At 43.8% G+C, this 23,799-nt stretch overlaps 1 protein-coding gene across 1 annotated transcript in view; it reads left to right on the forward strand.

Annotated features, from left to right (window-relative positions):
* The first annotated feature begins 830 nt into the window (after nucleotides 1–830).
* Nucleotides 831–23,799, forward strand: part of CACUL1 (CDK2-associated, cullin domain 1) — a 55,173-nt gene continuing 32,204 nt past the window's right edge. Inside the window, exons 1-3 of the mRNA XM_004680400.2 lie at nucleotides 831–1,668; nucleotides 18,014–18,140; nucleotides 18,745–18,847. Coding sequence (XP_004680457.1) covers nucleotides 1,308–1,668; nucleotides 18,014–18,140; nucleotides 18,745–18,847 — 591 coding nt within the window. The 5' untranslated portion in view covers nucleotides 831–1,307. The remainder of the gene's footprint in view (nucleotides 1,669–18,013; nucleotides 18,141–18,744; nucleotides 18,848–23,799) is intronic.

The raw sequence follows: 23,799 nt of genomic DNA on the forward strand, positions 1-23,799 counted from the left end.
TTGTTAACAACATTTTATTTAGTGCGGAATATATTGGGGAAATATATATATATAGACAAGCTAAAGCAAATGTGACACTGAAGTAGATCGGAGACACAATTTCTCAGGGACTGAAGGAATTCTTCCTCCTACCTCCCCCCACTAAGTACATCTCTACGGAAATACTTGTTATCTACTAGCTTAATATAATAATGGATTTTTCTAGGCAACTTCCTTATCATCAGTACCTAGAATAAGTAGTAAACGATAACATCATATACTCATATAATATACTGCTACTGTTATAATTTGAGAAGGCAAATCTGCTCCCCGGAGTGAAAGAAATTAGAGCTCATAATCTTCAACACCCAAGACTCTCACAGGTGTTTGTAAAACAGATTTGTAAAACAGTGCACTTGGCATTTCTTAGTTTAAAATTTCTGGTCTCAGTGTGTGGCGGCGTTCAGGAACTTTTATCTCAAATGCACTATTCTTTATTTTTTAAGCTAATCAGCTATGTTTCGGTTTCTATTCTCGTATTTCTGGGTTTCGATCCAGCTGGCTGAGGCTCACGGTCAGTGGCATCAAGGGCCGCCTGGGGCCATTCCCACCCATTTAGTGCGACCCAAGCCCTCTGGTGACCCCTTAGTTCTCAAGCAAAGGCCCGGCTTCCAGGACCTCTGCAGCGCGGGGGTTCAAATCCCAGCGAACGCGAGCAAAAAACCGCAAGAGGACCCAGAGCCACCGCAAGGGCGGGTCGCGCGCCGCACGCATCTTCAGCACCCGACAGGGTTCCCTGTTGTCTTGGTAACCATCGAACACGCATGCGCCGACAAACTCCCTTGTCACGTGAAGCCGAGCCGGGGGCGGGGCCGCGACGGAAGCTCCGGACCCGTCGCCCACCAGTCTCGGCGCGGGGTCGTCAAAGGCCTGGCGAACCCCTGCCCTATCGCGTCCGGGCGACCCACAGCTCCCGCCCCTTTTCTCTGGGCTTTCTGGAGCGTCGCTCCTCGCACCACGTGCCCTTCTGGCCACGCCCCCAGCTGCCCTTTCCAACTGCCTGTTGGAAGCTGCCGTAAAATGTCGTGAGCGGCGCTGCCGCTTTACGGCTGCCTCTCCCAGACCAGAGCCCGGGAGCGCCCACCGCCGTCAGCCCGGTCGCCAGGAGCCAGCCCCGCGGCGAGCGAGCGACCCGGCGCGCCCGCGCTCTCCCTGCCGCGCCCGCCCCGCCCCGGCGATGTGAGCTCGAGGAGGCCGCCGTGCCCCTGGCCCGGGGTTGAGACGGGCGGCAGGTGCCAGTGAGGCGGGCGGGTGCGGGGGCCTGCAGGATGGAGGAAAGCATGGAAGAGGAGGAGTGGTGCAGCTACGAGGCGATGATGGACGACCAGAACCACAACAACTGGGAGGCCGCCGTGGACGGCTTCCGGCAGCCCCCGCCACCCCCGCCGCCCCCCTCGTCGATCCCAGCCCCGGCCCGAGAGCCGCCGGGGGGGCAGCTGCTGGCGGTGCCCGCGGTGGCCGTGGACAGGAAAGGCCCCAAGGAGGGGCTGGCGATGGGGCCGCCGCCGGAGGCCAACGGGGTGATCATGATGTTGAAGAGCTGCGACGCGGCCGCCGCCGTGGCCAAGGCGGCCCCCGCCCCCACCCCCAGCTCCACCATCAACATCAACACCTCCACCTCCAAGTTCTGTGAGTGCAGCCTGCCCCCGGCGGCCCCGGCTTTCTCCTCCCCACCCCCTCGGAGCGGCCCCGCTTCCTTTGTTTCAGGCCTGGGTCTCCGCGCCGCTCCCCACCTCGCTCCCCGCCCCTGGTTTAGTGCCGGCGGCTGGCGCCTGGCTTCTTGTATTACCTGGCCTGGAGGAGCCGCCGGGGGCGCCGCCGCCCCGAGTTCGCCCAGCGCGATCCTTATCGCTCCTGGCCGTCGCTCGAGGTGGGGAAGCGCTTTTCTTCTCTGTCCTCCCTCCTCCCCCCACCCCCGTAAAGTTTCACTTGCCGACGGGGAGGGCAAAATAAAGCCGCCCGAGTTTCGAGGCCATTTAGTTTTTTTTTTTTTTTTTTGCATCCAGAGAAAAGAAATCTGGCAACTCTCGCTTTTAGCTTGTCTGCGCTAAACAAGTCGGGAATTGGAAAGTTGACCTAAATCGACAGCTGCTGCTCTTGCCCGCCGCCACTGTACAGCTTCTGCGTTCTGATAGGGAAGCGTCTGAGTTGTCTTTTGAGTCACGCGATGCAGCGGGAGCTGCCACATCCCTTTTGAAGCTAATAATGTATAAGATTCCTTTCCAAAGCTTCCAGTCGCGAATAAGCTGTTAAGCGTGCTACAGATTCCCGATTCTGTTGAATGTTGAACTTTCTGTGAGTAGTCTGCCTGCAGGCGCCGTTGCAGGCAGAAGGATTAAAGACCAGAATCAGTTTTGTAATCTGAAACTGACCCAACCAGGATGTCTGTTTGCTTCCACCTAGGACCTGAACAACGCGCTTTTGCTGGGAGTGGGTTCTTTTGGAGGTGGTGGTGGAGAAAATTGACCGTCACAGCCTGATTTTTCTCTCCTATTAATAACTGCAAGTTTTGAATAATGGCATTTGGTAAAGCAACTGGCGATTGCATTCCCAGTTACTAATTTTATCCGGCGGTACCAGTAATTGTCCAATTAGCTGTGCATAGAAAACTTGCCTTGATTCAGATGTATAGTCACAGCCTTACAGATATTCTCGTGTGTGGGAACAGAGCTTTAGATTTATTTGCCTTCAAGATGCTGCTTTAGTAAAAGAATATGTAGCTATGGTGGGTAAAATTTACGTGTCAGTTTTACCATATTATGCATGCGTTAAGAGCAGTGTTTATGTAATGTACTTTGTATATTGAAGTTTATGTGGTGAAATCAGACTTTGGACATAGTGGCAGGGTGAGTAGATGCTGAAGTTAGTTTAGTTTAGTGTCTAAGTGTAGTTCTCTTGGAAAATTTAAAAACACCATAAAACTAAGAGCAGATATGTGAACTTAGTACCAAAGAAAAGACTTACCAAACCAGAAGATTGTTCTGTGAAGATTTGTGAGCTAGACAGAACTCTGGTAACACTGATCAAGAAAAAACAAATTCAGTGTGAAAAATGAAAATTTTAAGAATTTTATGAATTACTCTAGGTCAATAAATTTGAAAGCCTAGAGGAAATGTATAAATTCTCAAAAATGAAATAAAGTTGTTTTCAGAAGAAATGGATAACAAATTCATGAATTAAAGAATATTTAGTAGACTGACCTTTAAGGAGAAAACTTTGAAACTTTAATATGGAACTGAGGAGGGCCTAATAAAAAATAGTTCCCTAGCTCTTGGGAAAGATAACTTATAAGAATGTTAGTTTTCTCCATTTTGCTTTATCGCATTTCTAGTTTGACAAACTCAATAACCTAAGGTGGGATAAAGTTTATGAATAGTTAAGTCAATCTTAAAGATTTGTTTTGGTGGAGTCTTTCTTATCAGAAAGAGCCTGTTCCAACGTTGTAGTAAGATGGTAGTATAAATGTAAGACAGAAAAGTAGACTTGGGGAACAGATTAGCAGAGACTGACTTACCTGTGTAGGGTCAGGTAAATAAACTGAAGGTTGCATCATCAATCAATGGGCAGATGAGTCATGTTTAGGGAGTGTGTTACTATTTGGAAGAAAAACCTACTACCACAGAAAGGATGAGCCTTAGATAAGTTAAAGACCTCAATGTGGCAGGAAAAACTAAGAAGTTAATGGAAGGCCTCATTGAAGTCCTTTCCCTAGAGACTTGGAAGAACATCTTAAAGCTTCAAACACTGACAAAAAATGAAAAATAACAACTTTGGATATATGCAAATTGAAGATTTTCATTTAGCAAAAGACAGATGAAAGAGGAGATACTTGCAGTGACTAAAGTTGACGAGGATTAATATCTAGACTAGAGAAGGACCTACAGGGTAATTAAAAGGATAAGAAGTAGTTTGTGGAGAAAAATAGGCTGAGGATATTAACTAGTGTACTGGTTGGAAGTCTAACAAGCATAGAAAGAGGTGTTTGAAATTATTAGAGACCTGCAGATTAAACAGCAGTAGTGTTCTCCCCCTTCTGTTAGGTTGGCAAAAAGTAGAAATCTGTATGGTAACAAATGTGGGGCCATGGGGAGATAGAACAGCGTAGTGGTGGGTGTGTGAGGTGCTAGATTGCTCCAGCTCTCTGTGGGCTAGATAAAACGTGTGGCAGCTGAAGAGCTGGAGGCTGGGCTGTGACAGCGAAGGCTCACCTCAGGGCTGTCAGAGGAAGAGACTTCTGGTGGGCTGCTGTTGGCAAAGACTTGAAAAGCACTTGTTGGCGTGATGGACGCACTCTGGGTGCCAGGGAATGCGTGGATTTGTCCTGGTAGAGACCCTACAGGAGCCACAGCCACGGTTGCAGTCTCCACTTGAACTTGACTTGCTGGTCATCCCGTTACTCTTCTAGCCCTGTCTCCTCTTTGTTGGCCAGATAGGCTAGTAAAACTGAAACCAGGATGTTACGACAGTCACCATCTCTGTATCTTTCAGGTCTTTGAAGTTGCTGTCTTCCTCTGCAGTTTCCAAAGGGGTGTGCTGTTGCCTGGGGTTTATTATTTTGGTAGGAAGGGGCAGATCTAGAGGGAATTTTAACTATTAGCCCTTATTTCATAGTTGATAGCACCTTTAGTTGTATTTTCAGTAAAAGCAGGTTGGAGAATTCATGGGGTGGGACCTGGAATCCCCTGGGCCTGGTGTGCGAGGGACCAAGGCCAGTACACCGTTAATCACTGTAACACCACAGCTCCTGATCTCAGTGGGTTGGCAGTGACATTTTGGTCCCTGACGGTTAACACTGGCTTAGAGCCAGTATTGAGCAACTCTTGAAAAGCCCAAGTGATGCTCTTTCTCAAATGCACAATCTTCTCGACAAGTAGTTGTGTGTTCTGTGGGAAAAGACTAGGAGGAGGACATTTAAGTTTGCTCTTAATGCAACTTTATTGACTCTCTCCTCAGTGGAACCCATCCCTTCCTTTACCAGAGGCTCTGCGTGTGTCACCAGGCTCAGTCTGGGCAGCAGGGGAGGTGCCATCGCACGCCACGGTGGCCATTTCAGGCAGACCAGGGCTTGCTGTTCCTACTTCCCCCCTTTCCATTATACAGACTGGGCGATACCTGCCGTGTGTTCCTAAAGACACCGGGGTGAGCCAGCACCGGAGAGCCCCACTCAGACTGCCGCAGTAGCCACCCACTTTGTAGCTGAGGGTTGTCTCTGGGGAGTGTCACCGGGAATCTTATTATCCTTTAGAGAGTAGGGGGCCCCCTTTAATGGCAGTATTGCCCATCTTTAACCCAGAATGAAAAAAGGAGAGCCACAACAGCACTTTTCAAGGATAATTTTGCATTCTTCACCAATGTTCTTCTCAATTCCTTAATGACGGGGCTCCTCAGAGACAGAGACAGAGTTGGAGATTTTAAAAATAACATCCCTGTCTATAGGTCTGGACTCAATTCTTCTACATACTAAGGAATTTTTGATGTCCTGACTTCTCATTTCTTCTTCCTCATTTCCTTGTTCTTCCTCTTTTCATTTCCTTTTTTCTCCTACACCTTTCCTCCTTACTCCTCATTTATATTCAGTAAAGTGTACCCATTTTAGATATGTAGATAACTGAGTTTTGATTCATGCCACTGGTTTGGGTAAGCTAAAAGCCCATCACTGTTATTAACTGGACGCTGGAAGAGGCTAGAAGACTCGTGCTCCAGAGAACACACAGTCGTGTCCTCAGTATAGCTAACAGCATGCACATCACCATATTTGTGTAGCTCCCCTTAGCCCCAAGAAACTGGGGGGCCGTACATTGTGGTGGAGGTAGATGCACCCTCAATGGGCTTGTGTTGCAGTGGAAGAGTCTTAAACTCAGGGGATTCACTTCTGCCCTAGGGAGCCAGGGGAAGTCACTACTTTGTCCTTTCCAGGTTGTCAGCTGCAAAGTGGCCCAGGTCAAGAGCAGCTGGTCAGATCCTGGGGGTCTTGCACAGCATGACATGAAGGAGTCCAGGGGCTCCAAGAGGACTCTCCAAAGGCCACCTCTGCAGTTGAGAGGACATTTCTACCACAGATGTGCTGCTTGGGGATGTTTTTCAGCCAGTACCCCGATCCCTGACCCCAGACACCACTGATGTTCTCTGTTGTACAGGTGTTTGTGTAAATGGAGTCATACAGTCTGTTTGTTCTGGCACCCTGTTGTTGCATGTATGAGCTGTGCCTTTTTGGCTTGAGTTTTATTTTTGATATGAATTTACTTTATAAATTCATAAAACTCATTTTATGAACTATCTGTTCATTGGTTGATGATTACTTGGATTGCCTCCAACTTTGACTGTGATGAGTAAAGCTGCTGTCAGAAATGCACACAATTTTATGCTGATGAGGATTTTCACATAATACCTGTCATCATTGGGTACTACCTGTGTGTCTGTGAGTGACTCAAGCTTTTCCACAGCCATCTCTGCCAGTGCAGTGCGAGAAGACCAGTGCAGTTGCTCCATGAATTTACTGAAAACTTCTCGCCACTAGGCTTCCAGTTCTTGACATTGCTAGTCCTTCTAGAGGGTGAGTAGTGGTATCTCAGTGTAGTTTTTTTCCCCACAAGTTTCCTCTTACACATGACTTCAAGCTTACTGGCTTTCCACATACTTTTATTTGTGAGTATGCTTAGATCTTTGGCTTATGCATTGCTTTGTGTGTCTTACTGTGTGGTGGGAATTCACTGTAAATCTTGGCTACCTATTTGTCAGCAAATAATGTATTGTCAGTATTTTCTCTGTCTCTTGTCTTACTGTGAAGAACAAAAGTTTTAAATTTAAACTTGCTTTTTTTTTTTTTTTTGTTAAAGTCATTCCTAAAACTTTTTATCAATCTGTCACTGGAATTGTGGACTGTTCAGTTAATCAGTATTGAGAAACTGTTCGTCTTGTTTCAGTTTATTCTGTAGTCACTGCACATATGCCACTCGGACATGGAACTGGAAACCTTTCTTTTTATCGGTGTCTTTTTGTGTGTGGGGTATGTGTGGAGAAGATATATTCTGATATCCTCTGAGATAGTGTGTGTGGATAGAAATTTTCAGGTCTTGCATATCCTAAAATGCTTCTTTCACTTTTGATTGACAGTTTGACCGGCTATGGAATTTTTTTTTTAAATATAATAGTTTATTTTTACATCATTTTGTACATTTTTTTTTTCATCTCAGTTGTAATCCCCGTGGGTTTCCCATCACCGAGTCACCCAGGTATGGAATTTTTAACTGAAAATATTTTTCCCTTGGAATTTTTTTTTTTTTTTTTTTTAAAATTTTCAACCTAGCATCCCTTTTTTTTTTTTTAAAGATTTATTTATTTATGCATATAGAGTTGGGGTACAGGCCAGAGATGCAGAGGGTGAGAGGATTCACCAGAGACAGAGCGGGGAGCAGAACAGGCAGATCGACGAAGTACACCGCTGAGGGGAGCAGCGGGCGGGTCAGGAGAGGTCTGCCACGCCATGTGGATCTCCTCCAGGGCAGGCGGGAATCGAACTCATGAGGAACTGGTTTCAGCTTCTTTGTGCAGTGCTTTAACCCGCTGCGCCACCAGGGAGGGCCATCCCTTGGAATTTTTAAAGTGCCGCCTCATTCACTTTAAGGTTGCAATGTTACAAAGGAAAATTCAGTAAACTTTTGAGAAAATTTTTGCAAGATTTTCTTACTAATGTGTCAATATTTTTCTTGCTCAACATTTTCTCTGAATCATTAGTCAGATGTTGACTTGTCTCTTAACTTTTTTCTGCATTCTTTTTCTCAGTGATTTGGGAACATCCCTTGATTTTTTTTTTCCTCTTGGATTTAATAAAAGGCTGTATTTTTAATTTTAAGAGCACTTGAATTGCTTCTTTCTCATGATAGTGTTTTTAATTTTCTGAAGATGCAACCTTTTTTTTTTTTTTAAATAAACTTGCAAAAAGTTTTCTTCTGTTTTGTTTTTACCTTTTCAATTTTTGTTTGTTTTGATCTGTCTGAGACTTTGCAAATCCTGTGATTCTTAGTTGTCTATTCATATTGAAAAGTGAAAAAGACTAATTGTCAGTTCTTTGTTCAGAATAAGAGGCCTTGTTAGGTGTAAGAGTTGGGATTCTCTTTAGGCTAATTGGATTCAGAGCTGCTGCTATGTTGGGAAACTGTCAGTATTAGTACATGAGTATTTTCCTGAGGACGCTCCAGTTTCTAGGGAAGACTCTTCCTTTCTGGGAGAATCTTAGGGGTGGGTAGATGGAGCAGTAAGAAAAAGTGGGTTTCTCCTGGTGGTTGGCATTCCAGAATGAAAGAGAAGCGGGGTTAGCTGTTAAGCATCTGCTCCAAACTGCCCTGCCCACCCACCCACATTGCTGTGTCTTGGAAGCCCAAGCTGTTATCATTGGTTTCCGCACAGAATAACTCTTTTCTTTTTACCTTTTAGTCTTTAGACATCTAGTCCCCTCTTTTTCCCTCTTTGCGGCCCTCTACCCCCAAGCCCCATTGCATCTTTTCCTCAAGTTTTGAATTTCTCAGGGTCTTGCAAGGCAAGATTAGTTCATTGCATTAGTGTTTCCTCCTCAGCAGCACTTACTGTCTTACAGCTGCTGCGGTAAGGTCAGACTTCACTGGAGAGATTGACTCGTTTAAATCTTGTAGGAAATTACAGAATTTTAAAACTGGCAGACCGCCTTTAGCATGGTTTACACTTGTGTCATGGCAGTTGAGCAGATACTTTGTTTTGAATTTGAATATTAAGAGATTTAGGGTTCCCTGGAGTTGAAGCCATTGAGGATATCTTGATAACCCTTGAGCTTTTCATGTACTATCTCATGAATTCATTTTAGGAACTATGTCTCTGATTCAAGCATGATGTTGTCATAGAAGAATGTTGCAGTAACTATAAGAAATGTAGCTGTCCACCTGCTGGTAGGTTGTGCTAGTTTTTGGTGAGGTAGTGATGAAGAAAGTGTCTACTATTCCAGTACATTACCTCAAATTGAGAAGTCTGTGGACTTCTAGCCCGTAAAACAGAAATGGAATATATTTCCTATAATGTCTTATGGTATACTGGGGAAAGAAATACTCTGAAGCCATGCAAAGCAGGTAGAGCTACAAGCCCTCTCTGGACCAAAATGTTTTCCTTTTGTTGTTGGGGGCATAGGATGGGATGTTGTTGGGGGCATAGGAGCCCTTAAAGAAAATGTTAATGAGGAATAAAAAAAAAATAAGACAACAGTGTTATCTAGTTAGTTGTTTACATGAATGTAACTCATGTTTACATAGATGTGCAATATTATGAAAAAATGATTTCTTAATTATTTGCAGTAGATTTTTTTTGTTGTACATAGTTTTTAAATTGAAGTATGCAAATTACAAGTTCTAAAAAAATAAAACTTAGAAACTCCCCATACAAACACATACCTGAAGCTTGGCAATCTTTATTTTTTTTTTCTCAATAAGAAAAAAAAGATATTTAAAGTATTTAACTTCTTTTTTGTTATTCAAGTATACTAGACATACAACCAGTTAGTTGTACTACTAATAATGTCAGGTGTACAACATGATTTCTGTATACTATAGTATTCCCCACACATTCTTAGTCATTTTTCTAATTTCCAATATAATACCCTGCTATACACTACATTCCCATGATTAATTTATTTTATAACTGGAAACCTGTTCTGTATATGCCCTTTATCAGTTTCACCCCAGTTCCCCTCCAGTGACCACAGAACTCTTCTCTGTATCTAAGTTTTCTTAGATTCTACACATAAGTGAAATCATCTGGTGTTTGTATTTCTTTGACATACAGGCCTAATATCCTCCGGGTCTATTGATATCATTGTAAATGTCAAGCCCCTTTTAAGGGCTGTATACTATTCCACCACAGGTCTGTATAATGATATATTACTTTTTTATTTATTCCTCTGTTGATAGGCATTTACATTGTTTCCAAATCTTCCCTATTGTAAAGAGTACTGCAATGAACACAGGGCTGTTTTATCTTTTTGAATTAGAGTTTATATTTTCTTCAGACTAATACTCAGAAGTGCAATTGCTGTTAGTAGTTCCATTTTTAATATTTTCAGAAAATTCAGTATTTTTTCCATACTGTGTTTTAGTGCCAATTTAGATTCTCACTGAGAGTACCTGGGGGTTCCTTTTTTCCCACATTCTCATCAATGTATTCATTTGTTCCTGTCTGCTTTTTGATGACAGCCAATCTGACAGATACGAGATGGTATCTCATTGTGGTTTTGATTTGCATTTCCCTAATGACTTGTCATCTTGAGCATCTTTTGTGTGCCTGTTGGCTATCTGTGTGTCTACTTTGGAAAATTATCTTTTCAGATTTGTTACCCATTTTTTGAATCAGGTACTCTTCTTGTTGAGTTATATGACTTACTATGATTTGGATATTAACCCCGTATCAGAGATATGATTTGCAAATATCTTCCACCCAGCAGGCTATGTTTCATCTTGTTGATGACTTCCTTTGCTGTGCAGTAGTTTGCTTGTTTGCCGTGGCCCCATCTGTTTATTTTTGCCTTGGTCTCCCTTGGCTTTGGAGACAGGTCCAAAAAGAGATCACTGAGATTGATGCCAAGGAGCTATGTCCTATGTTTTTTCCTAGTTTTGTGGTTTCAGCTTTACATTCAAGTCTTTAATCCATTTGAGTTAGCTGTGCACGTGGTATATGATAGTGTGCAGTTTCATTCTTTCGCATGTAACTGTATGGTTTTCCCAGCACCATTCATTGACGAGGATGAGAGCCTTTCCCCGCGTTATGTTCTTGCCTCCTTTGTGGGAAATTATTGATCGTATGTACAAGGGTTTGTTTCTGGGCTCTTTTCTGTCTCCCTAAGCTTTGTCTTTTTTTTTTTTTTCTTCTATAGTTCTGTAGTATAGTTTGAAATTCAGGAGATTGAGGCCTCTAGTTTTGTTCGTGGTGACTTTTTAATTTTTCAAAAACAGGGCAGTTCTCTTTGGAACAGCTAATATGTCCTTTGCCAGTATCACGTTATTTTTCTTTTTGAGAAAATATCTGAACTTTAAAAAAAAAAAGATTAAAACCCCATTTATTTACTATAATTCACTACCTTGTTTTGATTCTGATTTTCTTCTACTCTGTTTTATTCCCAAAGCAACTCTTCCTCACTCCTCCGCCATTCTGCAGGCTTCGTTCTTGGTTTTCAGCTCCCTCTGTTCATTACTTGATGGTGCTCAGTTGAGAAAATATCTGAACTTTTAAAAAAAAAAAGATTAAAACCCCATTTATTTACTATAATTCACTACCTTGTTTTGATTCTGATTTTCTTCTACTCTGTTTTATTCCCAAAGCAACTCTTCCTCACTCCTCCGCCATTCTGCAGGCTTCGTTCTTGGTTTTCAGCTCCCTCTGTTCATTACTTGATGGTGCTCAGTTGTGCTGGGGGAGCAGAACATTCTACCCAGCAGTAACGTTTTGGACAGCACAGATTTACTAGATTGCTCTTGGTAGACAAACACTTGTGGCAGCCAGTCATTGTTTTGTTTTTTTTTTAAGATGACATATGCTAGCCAGAGTTAAATAGAAAACCCAGTTTCATCCCATTCTGTCAGTCTTTTGTTATTAAATATAGTTAATCTAAGAAAAAATTAATCATTGTGTTTGAGATATAATTTAGCCTGTTCAGCTTTGCTTACTTTGTGTCACAGTTACCACAACTGTATCCTTAAGGATTCTATTCTAAATGAAAGCAGCTCTTTTGGCAGGGAGAAGTATATGGAAGAGTAGAACTTAAGTGAGTCACTGATATGAAGAGTGTCTTTATTTGACTTTGCATTTCATGTTGTTCAGAATCAAAAATCATGCGCTAGCAGTTGAGGACAGGGGAAGACCTGGGCCCCCTGACCATCCTTGGCTGTCACAGTGGGCTGTGCCTTAACTGCGGCTCTCAAACGTTAGCAGCCGTGAGAATCAGCCTGGTGGGCACTCAGACTTCTGTATCTCGTTGGTCATGGTATCCATCTCCTTCCCCTTACTCACTCACTGGGTCTGGGTTGGGTTTGGCAGTTTGTGAATTTCTAGGTGATGCTCGTGCTTCTCAGGGTATCACAAGTTGAGAATGACTTATGTAGTGCTCAGTGTTTCAGGAGGCCAAGCATGAAGTAACAATGCGTACGATACTTTTCTGAAGGTGCACTTCCCTTACAAACAGTAACAAAACAAATCAAAAGGAGTATCTAATGGGAATTACCTGGCTTGCTTTTACAAACTCTGTGAAATAAAATATGCTTAAAGCTGTAATTCCAGAACACCTAACAAATAGACTAGTTAGTCTGCCTTGGACTGTTTTTATATTAAGCAATTATTTTGTCTTTCATTGCATTAATTTACTTCACATCTGTTTCTGAGTACCTGCCATATGTGCAGCAGTCTTTGGTGGGGTTTTAGCAGTGAATTTCTCTTCTGGGGGCGACTGTCTAGTTTAATGGAGATTGGCAATAAATAATATGTCAAGTTTTGGTATTTAGATAAAATGCTGAACATACATATTCCTGCTGAATTGTATAGCTGGAATGTTTTCTTATTTATTAGCAGCCTCATAAGATTCCTGAACCTTAGGTCTAGCTATTCCACGGGCTTTAGACCTTACTTTAGTAAACAGAGGTTAACCTACTTTCTCAGTAGTACTTATGCCACATGAACTTGACCTTCCAAATATGTGTTTCTAGGATTAAGTTTTGCAGCACGATGTTTTGAAGCTAACACGAGGGTTTTAAGGTTGTTTGAACTTGAATGTCAGTAAGGGCACATACATGCCCACTCAGTTGACGTGTATGCTTTTCTCTTAGGGAGGCCTTCTTTAGTAAACGTTTATGCGACTGGCCTGGTTTTTGTGAACATTTGATTTTTTAATGTCTTTAAATAGTTTAAAAAGTAGTGCATTTATTTTCAAACTAGAAAATCTAACATACATCATGTGTTTTTATTTATTTTTAAAGTTCTATTATAGTAGTTTATTCTTACATCATTTTGTGCCTTTTTCCCGCCACCAATTTACCCATGTGCCATCATCATAGTCCCGAGCACTTCTCTCTCCCCGCCCCCCAATCCATTTTTGATCCCATTCCCCACTCTACCTCTGTAAAATGTCTTTGGTACTAGTTGTTCATTGGTTTTAGTTTTTGTGTTTTTCTCCCCGGTCCTTTACGCTCCAGCTATGAGTGAAACCATCCTGTATTTTTCTTTTTCTTTCTGGCTTATTTCATGAAGCATGATCCCTTCCAGCTCCATCCATGTTGCTGCAAAAGGAATGAGTTTCTTTTTTGATTGCTGAGTAATACATGTACCACATCTTTTAAATCCAGTCATCTACTTTTGGGCATTTGGGTTGATTCCATGTCTTTCCTGTTGTAAATAAAGCAGCCATAAACATGGGGGTGCAGGTGTATTTTTGGACCACTGTTTTTGTGTCTTTTGGGTCGATACCTAGGAGTGGGATTGCTGGGTCATAGGGAAGCTCCATGTTTAGCAGTTTGAGGAACCTCCAAACAGGTTTCCATAGTGGTTGTGCTAGTTTGCATTCCCACCAGCAGTGCAGGAGAGTTCCTTTTTCTCCAACATTTGTTGTTGCTAATTACATGCATTTTAATGCTGATTTCAGTGTTCTTTAGGTTGGATGTTATTTCTTTAAGGAGGATCTAGTTTTAAAATATAAGATTACACACACATGTAAACACACACACACACACACACACACACACACACTTTGGGGTTGTGTCAGATGTTAGATAAGCCAAATAAATTGCTGCTCAGAAATTGGGTTGAATTACCAAGGAAAGGATCCTGGTTGCCATTTTAAGTGTTGACTGTAGATGATGATGAAAACCCTTCCTAATCTTTAGCTGAGAGTGTATACGACTCATTCTACATTCATCAAGCTATAGCCAGTACCGCAGGTGTTTGTCTGTGTTGTTCTGTCCTCTTGCTGTGGGGATGCAGACTGCCTGGTCTCCAGAGAAGGCCGTCTCGGGCTGTTGGCTGCTGTAACCGATTGCTGCGGGTTGAGTGGCGAGTTTATTTCTCACAGTTTGGATACTGAGGAGACTCAGATGAGGTGCTGGCACATTTTAAGTCTGAGAGAGCCTGTTTCCTGGTTCACAGAAGGCCGTCTTCTTGCTGTGTTCTCAGAAGGAAGGCACTCTGAGGCTCTCTGGGGTACTAGTCAATCCCATTTATGGGGGCTCTATCCTCAGGGCCTTATTACCTCCCAAAGCACCCATGTCCTAATACATCACATGGGGGGTGGGCTAGAATTTCAACATGAATTTTGAGGAGGATACAGACAATCGCTAATAGCTGGCATGAAAGGCCAAGTGAAATTGACTTCCTGGTTATTTTTCAAGTGAAAAATATTTGTGGAAAAGGTATATATGGATTTAACATATATGCTTGAAAATAAGCTTTTATTGGATGTGGAAATGGACTTTAAGGTTTTCTGTGGTGATTCATGCCTTTTTCACTTGGGTTTTAAAGTCTACTTTCAGAGATATTCCAAAGGAGAGCATTGAGACAAGGCCCTATGAAGGACACCTGAGAGGCATCAGCAGTCACTGCTTCTCATTGGGGCTTTCATTCTGCTTGCAGCTGCAGAACTGGGCATTTTAGGTGTTTTTTTCCCTTTGACTTGGTTTGCTAGAGTTGAAACCTGTACTTTGGAAGTAAGAGTGCTCCTAACTGTAGCCCTGGAGTGCAGCCCAGTGGCCCACGGGGCTGGTTAGGCAGCGCCAGCGAGCACAGGACAGGCCTCCCATGGAGTTCGCAGATGGGTCAGCAGAGCCCGCGGTGGGTTTTACAGCCTTTCACACTGTCTCAGGGAACCAGCTGCACAGGCACACCCAGCAGGGAGGCTGGAGGTGCCTGGCAGTGAGGGTGTGTGTGGGGGTGGCAGGCAGGCAGGCAACTAAGCCTCCCAGACCCCCACGAATCCGTACTACACTCCCCCCTGGGCTCTCTGGTGTTCTCTTTTACAGCCCGCCTCTGACACCACCTGTATCTCCCTGGCCTCTAGGCTCAGGTGTACACTTGCACATGCACCCGTACTCCAGGTGTCCCCAGTCAGGTACGCGGGCCCCACCCCACACTCCCAAGCACCTTCTGCGTTAACGCGCTCAAGGCTGTAGGTGATCAAGGCCGCCAGAGGCTGGTGGCGCAACAGCCTGGGTAACTCATTTACCCTGGTGTGGTGTTGAGTTTTCTTCCTTGAGTCTCACCTGCCAGTGTAGAGCAGGGATGTGGCGTGGTTTAGGTGACACTCTGAGAGGCTCCAGTAATCCAGACTCACATAGTGAGCGTGATCATTGTTTCCCTTTTAAATGTTCTTTGAAACCTTCTGAAATCAGAACGGTCATGCTTTGGAGCTACGGCGCTCAGCTCTGCCTGGCTCCCTTGTCCCAGGGACTGCAGCCTTGGCCTAGGATGGTGAGCCCGCTTTGGCCCCGTGGTGGCATTCAGTGACACCGCATCTGCTTCTGTACTGCCTTGTGCTTAGTGACACATGATGTTGTTTCGATGTTCTGTTTTTGATGGATTCCTTTTTTTTAAGCCCAAAGGGGTGATAGCACCCTCAGAGGAGTAGACCTGTGGGGCGGGGGAGGTCAGGAAGCCAGTGAGGATGTGAGCACTGAGGGGACTGGAGCATCATCCCAGAGGGGAGCTCTGGGAGGCGGCTAGCACCTGGCCCGCAGCCTGCTCCCACCTGCTGGCCAGGGCGGGCCAGGGTGTGTACACTGAGTGTCCAGCAGTGGTGTGTACTGCCACCATGCCCATCTGTGGCAGAGCGGCTCTGGCAGCTGGAGCCAGTGCCCAGGCGGATAATGGTAGGTGTTCACAGTGACCTTGTGGACAGAATAAAGAGGCGGGGCACCAGCAGTTTCTGCTACACCCCAATATGCTAAGCTTCACCTACATTCTCTTCTTCTTAGTAAGCAGCAGCCCCATCTTCTGATGCTCTGGCCCCAAAATTTGGAGTCACCCCTTAACCCCTGTCTCACAGCTTACATCCAAACTACATTTTACTGGTTCTACGTTTAACAATGTATTCAAAATCTGACTTCTGGCCCTTATTTCCACCACCTGGTTCAGCCCCTCTCCCCTCTGTCCCCCATCATCTCATTGCCCTCTCACTTAGGGTACCCTTAACATAGCAACTGGAACGAGTCATAGAATTGCATTATATACTTCAGATTGTGTCACTTCTCACCTTAAAAGCTTCCAGAGGCTCTGTCTTACTCAGTAAAAGCCAAAGTTGTTCCAGTGGCCTGTAGACTTCCGCTCGCTGCTCCGTCTGGGTGCCTGATTTGCATGCGTGTCGGTCTGCTTCCTCTGTTCTTGTCTTTTTTCTTTTTTTTAAGATTTATTTTTTTCTGCATACGGAACTGGAGTGCAGGCCAGAGGTGCAGGGACAGTGAGAGGCTTCACCAGAGCCAGAGTGGGGAGCAGAACAGGCAGATCGACGAAGTCCACTGCTGAGGGGAGCAGCGGCGGGGTCAGGAGAGGTCTGCCACGCCATGTGGGTCACTCCCTGCCAGGGATGGAACTGACTTTGAAAGACTGCGGCCAGATTCGCAGTGCTGTGCTTTAACCTGTTGCGCCACCAGGGAGGGCCCTGTTCTTTTTTGTCTTCTGTGTAGTCAGGATGGTGACTTTCCCATTCCCATCTGTGGTCAACCGGACTCATTTGTAAACTAGTTTTATTTGTCACAATTTGCCTCATATCTTTACCACTACATCCTGGTTGATTTTTAAAACAAATTTTTCCACAGTAAATCTAATCTTTGTGGTGTGTAGTTCTGCTGGTTTTGACAACAGCCTGGAGTGGTACATCTACCACCATGGTTCCACATAGAATTTCATTGCCCTGAAAACTTTCTTGTTGCAGGGGAAACCCCACAAGGAAGCTGCCCTGGCGATGGCCATTGTCCACACTTTCCGGCCTCTACTAGTGTCACATGAACGAGCTCTTAGCCTTTTCCAAAGTCTGATTCTTTTTCTTAGCAGAATGCATTTACGGGTATTCCTATTGTGTGGTCTTACACAAGATTATTGTGTAAACCAGCAGTTCTTCACTTGAGTGTCTTTTACAATACTTCTATTAAAGCAAAACATTAAAAAGGGAATTGATTTAAAGAAAATTGAACAAAAATGGCAGGCGGTGTGGTACTTAGGAGCAGTGTCTTGAGTGAGATTGGGAGACCAGCGATGTGACATGAAGATGCTAGGCGAGGACTGCCCCCCCGCCCCCCGCTGCTCATTAGCTCTCCCTCTGGGGTGTCACCCTTTGTTCTCTAGTTGCTGGTAAAGGACCAGTAAAACACCTTACCTGGCTGCTAGGAATGAAGGCGTCAGACACCAAGATCCCGGGGCCTGGGGCTTTGGGGGCACCAGGTCTCACGTGAAGCAGCTGTCCCCAGAGTTGTTGGATGAGCACCCAGAGGTGCGCTTTTAGCCTGTCGCGAGCAAGTAGAGCCCGCCAGCAGGGTGAGGCGAATGCTCCCGCGGGCGGGCTTTCCACCAGCTTCTGGCAACTGATTTTGTTACGGTGGTGTTTGAACTTGAACCCCTTCAGTTGTGTCCTTAGGTTTTTCCCAGTGGTGTCTGTAAGAATGATTCGGGGGGCTCGTAGCTTCCTGGATGTGGCCGTCTTGCGGCATCTTTGACAGTCTGCATGCTCGAGACACCTTGCTGATAATAGAAACTTACAGGAGCCCTCGAGGAGACCTTTGATGGTAGCTGGCTTGGTTTTCACTTTTAAAGATGGACAGACCCAAAGCACTCCTCCTTAAATCACAGCTAATGACTTCAAATGGCTTAAAATCTTTGATCAGGTTGCCTTTTTTTATTGGATTTGAATTGTCAGTGTGAAATCAGTAAATGAAAGGAATCGCTTTATTTACATGTGGCCCATAGTAATACTTATTTTACTTTTTACTTGTAGTAATGAATGTTATAACTATTGAAGATTATAAGAGCACATACTGGCCAAAATTGGATGGTGCCATAGATCAGCTTTTAACCCAGAGTCCTGGTGACTATATCCCCATATCCTATGAACAGATATACAGGTAAGTCAAGAGTTAATTTGCCTGGGTTTGAGAGGGTATATTGTGTTCTTGGCAGCTTGAATTAGGACAGTATGTATGCAGATAATAAGGTGAAGCTCTGTAAGTTATTTACGAGGCGAGGTTTGATTAATACTGTATGCTTCAAATTGTTTTTCAAATCAGGAGTAAACCCCACTCAAACTTTTTCCCACTTCAGCCTGCCACCCTGCTATATAAAGTAAAAAAAAAAAAAACAAAAAAACCCACAGAGGGCAGTAAAAAAAAAAAAAAAGGACAAGAATGATTGAAGAAACTAGAGTGAAATAGGTATTTTTAGCTTCCAAGGAGTCCTGAGCTTAGTGTTTTGGTTATTTTGTTCCCAGCTTCTGGTAAATGAAAGCAGCAAAATAGGGAGAAAATGTGTGTGTGTGTGTGTGAGAGAGAGAGAGAGAGAGAGATCAGCTTACTGATGAGGAGGAAGTGACAGTACAGTTTCGTTGATCACTTAAATTAAGTCTGAATCGTTTGACCTGTGGCTGTGCATGGAAAGTGTGCTTTTCCCCTTGGGTTGAAGTAAGTGCTTTAATGCTAACTTAGCTTTTCTGTTGTTTTTTCCTCCCTGCAGTTGTGTGTATAAATGTGTATGCCAGCAGCACTCAGAACAGATGTATAGTGATCTGATTAAGAAGATAACTAATCACTTACAGAGAGTCTCGAAGGAGCTGCAGGTAAAGAACTGATTGTGTGGATTTTACTTCTGTGGGGTCTTCCACTGGTTGGGATTTGCTTATGTAATCTACATCTAGAAGCTGTTTAATTTGATCATGATGTAAAATTACAAATATTTTCTAGGTAAATAGTGACCAAACTATCTAATCTTGGAGAAGGTCATTAATGTGAAAATTGATGTAAATTATGAAGAAGTTTAGATTGAATTTATTTCAGACTTTAACTGTTTCTATATCTAACCCTGTTAATGTTTCTTTTATCTTTCCTGTTACGGTCAGGATTTGTTGACTTTTATAATATAAACGTGTATGTTAACTTTTTTCCCCAGAATTTCTAAAAATTTGAAGAGTGTTTTTTACCAATTGGTTTCTAATATTTGCTAATATAAAAAGCGGAAGTCAGTATTTTGTTGATAAACCCTCTAAAGATGACCATCATCCCAGCTGTAAAATTTGGGGCAAATTGTGGAAAATAGTCTGTTTTAGGAAGCACTTGGCTTCTTGGTTCCCACTCCACCCCTCCCCACCTCAGAGAAGTTTCCAGTGCTTGAAGGTCAGGTGCTATGTTTATGCCAAGGCCAGATCACATTTTAGTGCTGGTGTAGCAGTGACAGATGTTGAAGTCACCCAGTGCCCGGTGGCCGGGCCCACACCCTGCAGCCCCACGTGGGCAGGGCGCTCGCGCTCCGAAGGAGTCGCTGCTAGCCGGCACTGGGCGGTCGTGTTCCTCTTCTGCCTTGTAAGCCAAGTGTCTCAGTGTCTACCCCAGATGATTCCTGTGCCAAGGAGCTTTTTTTATTTTTAAATTATAGCCAGTACTGTGTTTTACCACAACCAAATGAATGTTGTCTTCATCTTTCTGTCTCTAAGTACAGTCTCTATTCATGTACCAAACATGTTTGGTCCCCAGGCTTTTGTGACCCAAGATCAGGGCACTTTAACTCTGAACGAGCTGCTTACTGATTCTTGCTCCCACTTTCTCCTGAATTCCCACATCTGTACAATTGATTGCCAACTCTTGTTTACTTCCTCTTTCTCTGCTGGCTTCTGGTCATGTCTGCCCATTTAGTATTAGCCAGTTCAGGCCACTATAACCTCATCTATTTTACTGCAGTGCTTATCGTCGCTGGTGGTTCTGACTTACATTTGGACTTCAGGCAGGTGCCTGCTTACTGTCAGCCCCTGTATGCTGAGCTTCCCTCAGCATGAGCTTCCCTCGCCCATGAGCTTCCCTCGCCCATGAGCTTCCCTCAGTTCCTGGGTGTTTATGGGCTCGCTCACTTTTGGCTTTCGCCATGTTAACTTGACTGCCTGGAACATTCATTTTTTTCCCTCTGACTTTATTTTTTGGTGAGTATGAACTTAGCCTTTAGCCTATACATTATTATCAGCCTTAGCCTGAGACATTATTTGTTTTGGGAAACAGGTCTTGTTCTCTCAAGTCTGGGTTTGGGGAACCCTCTGAAAGCCAGTATAGTTCTGTGGTTCATCATGTATTGTAATTTCTTGTTTAGCTGTTTTCCTGACCCTCAGACTCCCCCTCCTGCCCCTCCTTACTCTGCTGTGAGAGGGCAGAGGAATTGTTCCGTCTTCATTACAAGTGTGTTGTCGGTACCCAGTCTAGTACTGACACACACTAGGCATGGATGCTTAGTGATTAAAATGTACATTGAATGTTTACAAATAAATAGTTACCATTTGTTAGATAGTGGGGGTTTCCAGTAGGATCCGAGCATGAGCTGCTTGTAACCTGAAACTGGGAGGTCTGTCAGGCGCTGCGGTCCCAGACTAGGTTAGCAAGAAACCAAGTGACCTCAAAAAGGACTGTTTCATTAACACTGTTTTGCTGTTATTGAAATGTCAAGAATTCTTCTAGAGCAGAAAACAAGCCATTTCTGTTCAGATCATAAAGACAAACTGTGTTACTTGTCTTGCTCACAAAAACTGCCTGTGCGACAGGACTCGGACCTGCGTGGTGCCTTCCGCGGTGGTCATCTGCCCTAGAGTGGGGTACTGCGTGGAATTCATTTGTAATGTTGCAGTTTCTGATGAGTAGGTTTTCCCTGTATTTAGTTTGGTAAGCACTGAAAGATCTCTTTTCATTCTTAGAAGACTGTTGTCAAAGTCTTTTAAAAGTTGGGAGTGCTGTAGCATTGTATTGTCAAACTCACACTAATTGTGGTTTGGGAAGACTAGTGGCTCCTTTTTTCAGCATGGATTTTCAAGGCCAGTTATTAGTAAGTTGAAGGTAAGCTGTTGGCCACACCGGATCACTAAAATTCAGAGTGTTTTTGAGCTTTTGGGGTGTGGGGGTGATTCCCGTCAGTATGTGAACTGCTTCATTCTTTAACATGAATACAGAATAGGTGATTGTACCTGATATTATTGATGTCCTTAATTTAGTCACTTTTGATTGATGAATATGTACGTTGCTTCTGATCTCTGTCACTAGCAGTAGTGCAGTGAGTAATCAGTCTTGTGAGTGGTGTGATTTATGAGGGCTGCATGGAGTTTCTAAGACGTGTGCCCGCGTGTGCGCCTGCCGGTTATGTATGTCCCAGAGTGCTTGTTTTCCTGGCCTTTACCCAGGCAGTAGATTGTGAAGTTAGATAACCTTTGTTTTATCTTAATACAGTAATAATTCTTATTAAAAATTAAAACATAGTTGAGAGTGGTATCTCAATATATGTTTATTATTGATAAACATAAAAGCAACATGTAATATAAAACCAGGAAATTTAATTTTCACAATCTTACTGGATGTCTCAGAATTCAGCAGTATGGCTTGTGAAAAAAATCTTACTTCACACGCTCCCTTTTGTTAGATATAGAGTCTGACTACTCATTAGGTAACAGAGTGGAGTGGATAAAAACGCTGGGACTGGGCTTTCCTCTCATGTCTGCCGCCCAGCAGCTTCTTGTGATTAAAATGTTAATATCCTGCTGTAAGTTTTTTCAACATCAAATGAAGTGGCTTTGTAAGTTTTAAGATATATTTCTTCTACTTCCTGCTTGGCAGATGCCGCTTCATTCTTTTCTCAGGCATACCCTCATTTGTGTTGAGTCTTCCTGGAACCTTTGCACTGCCCTCAGAACAAAACAGAACAGGCAGTTGGAATTTCTGCTTCTGTGTACTCAGCATCTTGGCAATAATAGCTCTGTTAACTCTGTGAAGTTTCTAAAACTTCCATGTCTCCCCAAGGCACATGTGGCCCTTGGAGGTTAGAGACGCTGTCCTGTGTTTTTTGTCCTTGGTACTGGACCTACATAGACCCCAACAAACTTTTATTGAAGGTTCAGCAACTAAATTTGACCTATTGTGATGTAAAAGGTGGCCTAATTAGCCCGTATGACCACTAATCTTTTTGTTTTCTCACTGCTGAGGCATTTTCTTACTTATTGTTCAGCTAATTCAGTTTATTAATTACTGCGTACGTGGTGTAATCCAGGGTCATCTCTGCTTTGTAGAGTCTTTATGGTAGCTTCAGTGGGTACACGCCAGGCCGGGCCAGAGCAGTGTGTCTGGGTGGAGCCTTTTGTTGGCAGCTCTGAGTTTAGTCATGAAATACTGCTGTTGTGAGCCGGAACCTGAATGTGGGATGAATTGCCTTTGGCAGATACTCCGAAATGTAGCGCTGGGGTTGCTGCTCAGTGAGATGACCTCAGGAGGGCAGCCTCTGTCTGTCAAGGACGTCCTAAAATAACTGCTGGTCTGTCTGGCTTGCGTTTCAGAATGACCTCTCTCTCAGAAGGCGCGAGCTCTCGGGGAGGCTGAAGAGTTTATGACAATCTTCCGTGCTCCTCAGTTATTAGGAAATACTGTTTTCTGATATTTTAAAAGATTGTTTTAATTTGTTCAGCCTAAATGTTTACATAAACAGCATAAACTAATTTGCTGCCTCTTTAAACAGAATGTGGTTTTCATTTTGAAAAGAATGACTTTTATTATCACATCAGTAATGTTAGAAAGGTTTTAAATTAATAAAAACATGTGACTAAACCCCACTCCGTTTTCTGTGACTGGTATTTCACGTCCATGTGTAACTGTACTTTTTTGCTTACTCTTGGATTGTTTGAACTGTGATAGTATATTTTGTCTTAGTTTACAACAATCTTTGACCCCTTATTTCTCCTTTTTCTCCAGGTGAGAGTCAAAATTGATCGCTCTTTCATTTCACTGGATTCTGTCCCCTCTCTGCCCACTGCTGTCACCCAGTGTCACGTACTAGCTCATGCCTGCGCTAGTGTTGTGTTTGCCTAACTGGTTTGTCTTTTTTAGTCTTTTGGTTGAATAATCTTCTAAAACTGCTATTTTTTTTTTTTACAGATTTATTTATTTATGCATACAGAACTGGGGTATAGGCCAGAGGTGTAGAGGCAATGAGAGGATTCACCAGAGACAGAGAGGGGAGCAGAACAGGCCGACTGACGAAGGACACTGCTGAGGGGAGCAGTGGGCGGGTCAGGAGAGGTCTGCCGCGCCATGGGGGTCACCTCCAGGGCAGGTATCAAACTCATGCTGAAGTGGCTTTAGCTTCTTAGTGCTGTGCTTTAAGCTGCTGCCACCGGGAGGGCCCTAAAACTGCTATTGACGGGCATATGCTCTTGTTCAAAAACCTTACAAACTCCCTGTTGCCTTTCTCAGTGAATTGAAGTGGATTGCTGGGTCAGTGTCAAACACAGAGCTGGTTGATGGGGTGTAGAGTTTGCTGTGGGGAACCTGATGACACAGATGACTTTTTCCTGTTCATAAGTGCCAGGCATTCTCAGGTACTGCAGTATATAGATGATTGATAAGACTAAAAGATCTGGACCAACCCTCCAACTGAGAACAGTGTTAACTCATGGGTCAGGGCTCTAATAAAAAAGTGGAGTTAAAAGGACCAAGATCTGCAGAAGAAAGAAACTCAGAGAGGGAGACTAGCTTTGAGCTGTTTCTCTACTGGATAATC

Source organism: Condylura cristata, unplaced genomic scaffold (assembly GCF_000260355.1).
Source record: "Condylura cristata isolate star-nosed mole 26May11 unplaced genomic scaffold, ConCri1.0 scaffold00011, whole genome shotgun sequence".
In the NCBI taxonomy this organism is placed as follows: domain Eukaryota; kingdom Metazoa; phylum Chordata; class Mammalia; order Eulipotyphla; family Talpidae; genus Condylura; species Condylura cristata.